The sequence below is a fragment of the Gigantopelta aegis genome, chromosome 3, assembly GCF_016097555.1.
Source record: "Gigantopelta aegis isolate Gae_Host chromosome 3, Gae_host_genome, whole genome shotgun sequence".
NCBI classification, from domain to species: Eukaryota; Metazoa; Mollusca; class Gastropoda; order Neomphalida; family Peltospiridae; genus Gigantopelta; species Gigantopelta aegis.
In genome coordinates, this window is record NC_054701.1 from 16,260,999 (window position 1) to 16,265,284 (window position 4,286).

The 4,286-nt window shown below is 32.1% G+C and overlaps 1 protein-coding gene across 1 annotated transcript; it reads right to left on the reverse strand.

Moving 5' to 3' along the window:
* Positions 1–509: 509 nt before the first annotated feature.
* On the reverse strand, positions 510–1,167 carry LOC121368516 (the record flags this gene model as incomplete). Its single annotated transcript, XM_041493252.1, is given in 2 exon segments — positions 510–926; positions 928–1,167. Coding segments are annotated over 2 exon segments (657 nt in total), but the record flags the coding sequence as incomplete, so codon positions are not given.
* Between the last annotated feature and the right edge of the window lie 3,119 nt (positions 1,168–4,286).

Below are 4,286 nucleotides of genomic sequence, written 5' to 3' on the forward strand. Positions count from 1 at the left end.
TTTAAAATCATCATCTGTTGACCAATCTATAAAGTTGTCTCTGGTGTATTGATTTTTCTTCACAGTTTTCCTAAATTTCCTTTTCTTTGCAATTGGTTTGCATTTTTTTGGATACATTAATTTCTTACTCAAAGTAACAAAATCTGAATCATCACTGTCAGATGGTATAAGTTATTGTTTCCTTGTAGGATTGTTTAACGCTTTGTCATTTCCTTTCAGTCCACTTGTAGATGGTATTGGATCTCCTACAACACTTGACGATGTTTGTTCTTCATGTTGTACAATAGCTTCATTCTGCCTGTCAACTGTAGTGGTGACACCATGAATTTCTGCTTGTACATTAATAACATTATTCTCATTTTCCTCAACAATATCACAGTCTGTGTCCGATCCTTGTACAATTGTTATATTTCTAATACTTTCTTGCTCCAAACTTGGTGGTGTCCAGGTATCAAACAGTGGTGTGGTATAGTCATACTGTGCTGGAAAGTTAAGTTGATAAACTTCTTTCAGAAGATTAAAAAATGCCACATAAATATTTTGTTTATGGGTATGATTTCTTCATATATTATTTCTGCTACATGTTGTTCGAACATTTTGGTATTGGTACCATTGATTTTTCTAAAATGGTCTTTGCATATTTTCCACACACCTTCAATTTGGTTTGTACAGCAGTTTATGATTTCACCCGTTTCAACGTTCTTATACTTTTTGTTAAAATTTGTTTTATGGCACACCGAGTAATGTTCATATCCTAAACTATTCAGCTGCAAGTAAGCGGCCCAGCTGTCAGAAAATATTCTTGATCCAGGACTCACATGTCTTTGAATGATAGGAATTAATGTATTTGCATCACAGTTGTCAACAAGATACAGAATTATTATGTTGCTCTCTCTTTCAATTATTCCAAAAAATCCTAATTTTAGTACCTCGTGGATTTCCCCTTTTGTATTTCATTTTTCGTCCAAATAAACTTTTATCGATTTCTACATCTCCCATGAAATATATCATTTGATATTGTTGATGTACATAATGACAAAAAAGTTCACGTATATAACTTGCCCAATTTACAGCTGTGCATTTGTAATCCATGCCGGTTGCCAGTGCACATCGGTGTAGAGTATTTCCTTCAAGATAATATTTGATAAAATTCATCAAGTCTCGGATATTGTAAGATTATCCTTCAAAAAAAGAATTTTTTCACATTCCTTTTTCATGGCCTATTGGACATCTAAAAGAAAAACCATCTTTCGTTTTACTTCTTTTCTTAATTTTCATGTTTAAACCGCAGTCACGTGTCAAATCTTTAGCTAAAAGTTCATTTTCTCTCAACCAGTTAAAAACGTCTTCATTAGAACTCGTGAATAAAGTATGGAAAGTCCACGGATTTTTAAAATCAAATATAGTTATGTCTGAAATATCTGTTTTTCGTAATGCGAAAGTACCTTCACCGTGACGTTTACGAGTCTTACTATTTTCGTTATCCATCTTCAACAGCCAATAAATCATCCAGTGAACTGAAGGAATGAATTTGGATATAATATAGCCAGGTAGTGCATGATTTTCACTTAATCATAGCTTACATGATGAATGTGTTGCATGAAAATTTGGCAGAAACGCCCATTTATTTTATACCACATCGTGCATTTACACACAACCTGGTTCAGTCTTCAACATTAAATCGTTCATACCCCAAGCTGGACTTTGAACACTATTGTAAAGAGATTTGCCTATACACGTAAAGTTAATGCAGTAGCCGCTTTAAGGGGGTGGGGTGGGTGTGTGGTTGCTGACAATTATAAAAATTTTTTATAACAATACAATAATGTAGAAAATTATGTAATAAATGATATAAAATTACTAATTTTATATATAATTAATTATCACACACGCATGCATACTTAAATAAATTTACACATACATACATACAAATATAATTAAATGTACATGTACATGTACCTATATACATACATATATACGTTTAGGTATATAAATATAAATTGTTATTTTTTTAATACTATATTAATATTTTATAAAAGGTTAATTTAGTGCATGTGATTTCACAATATATTTCTTGTTTGTATCAAGATGATCGTGAAATGTAATTAAATGTATTTACGCATTGTTTCTTTACACCATGTGTAATAGCAAATGCATGTGCTAAGAAAATGCAATGTTATCTATAAATTAACTTCATGTAATGAAAAACAACCATTTCTTTAACAATTCGTATGTCATAAAACGTTGTAACATGTCACGAAATAAGAAAATGTATGAACTATGGTTTGATATACAGGACATAATTGGTAAATCGCAAATGTGGCCATCAGAAATTAGAAAATTATTTTGGACAAAAAATTTGATACATTGGCAAAGAATTAAAATTTGTTCATTTGCTTATATAAATGGGTTAAATCCAATCATTCTTGTGCAATGGATGGACTTATTTGGCAATTGTAGGGATCAGTCTGCAAAAAGGCATATAAATGCTCTTTTTAAACTGTTTGAAAATGGAAAATACAACATAGCATTATATTCTTATAATGTGACAAACATTAGGTGAAAATATATATACATATAATTTTTTTTTTTTTTTTTTTTTTTTTTTTTTAATGCACACATACTTTGTATGTACAGATACCTATGTATGTATGTTTGTAAATATTTATGTACTTATATATTACTAATTAATTTTTTTTTTTTTTTTTTTTTTCAGATATGAATACCTTGACGGATCTGTGAGGAGATTTTGTAATTTGCAATACAAACCAACATGAAAATTAATCTATTAGAATTTATTTTAATGTATTAATTTTTTTTTTAAACTTAATTCATTTAATATAAATAATTATATTTTAATTAATAGAAATATTTATTAACAACGATCGTTTAGGTTGACAAGAACCATAAATGAATGAAAGCTGTCTAAACCAGCATATTTCAACAGTCCCGACCGATGCCGGTTTTGGCAGAGTCCACTGTATATGTGTGTGTGTAGTATACCCAAGCCACGTGGGTATATAACGCGGATGTAAATGTGGCATTTCATGGAAATAAACGTTTTGAAAAAAAAAGATATATATATTAAAATCTAATTAAATGACAAAACAGTCTGGACATACCTTACCTTTCCTAAAAAAATTATTTTAATTAATAAAGTTTTTAAAACAGTAAAAAAATATTAAAATTTAAAAGGTACAAAAAAGATAGAAAAAGGTCATCAACAGTACGGTAAACAAAATGTCTCATTCTGCAACACCATGGTTGGTAATCCAGTTCACAGTACCTGTACTTAGTCCCACTGATAAAACAACAAGGGAAAGATTTACATGTATGCACATTCTAGCCTGTGGGGTTGGAAGGAATCCATGTACCATGGTGAAATCTGTAATGACGAATAAAATCTGGCATCACTGTGGTAGCTGGATGTAAGAAAGAAATGTTGGATTTGTGGGTACACCAGGCTTGGCAGAAACAAGTTGGGGGGGGGGGGGGGGCTGACATCTCGAGGGTGCAAAGCAAGTTTCCAGGGTGTTTGGGGGTATGTACTCTTGTAAAATTTCAAAAACTATGTTTTGAAGTGCAATTTCCTGCATTCTACAAGTAAAAATTCATCTCTACCAATATTTTTGATTCAGAATTATTTAGGGGTTAGCCCCCCCCCCCCCCCCCCCCAGCACCCTCTGCTCTGCAGTGCCTATACACACTGCACTGTCTATAGATTACAGGCATTAAATTTGGTTGTGAGTCAGCAGTTGACAAAATCAGGTATCTTGTTAAGTTTCAGGAAGTAAAACATTCAATTTTTAAGTACTCTGACATAATTTCCAAAAACAATGACTACGTTAGAATAAATTCAGGAAGTAAACAAAGCAGCCAAAGTAGGCTACTAGTCGGAAACAACTGTTCCACAACTGGTGGCTTGGTTTTGAAGTAAGTGTACAAACTTTAGTAGACAAGTATCATACAGCAGCATTGTTAGTGTCTTCATGGAAGACAGAAGTGCAAAAGCCACATCAACAGACAAGCCAATTAAAACTTCAAATTAAAACACTTCCTTGATGACGTTCGTTCAACCCGGCTATCTTGTGTAAATTGTTCCAAAGATCTCAAATACATTTCACATAGTTTTTTGCACTCCCATTTTACAGATCAGTGAAAAAGTTGGCAACCCGCAAGATGGATCCAAACCTGTCAAAATCAGTTTTGTATCTTTAAAATACCCTCATTTCTAGTCACTAACAGTCTAGGATTAGTTTGGTTCAACTTTAACAGACACACTATTC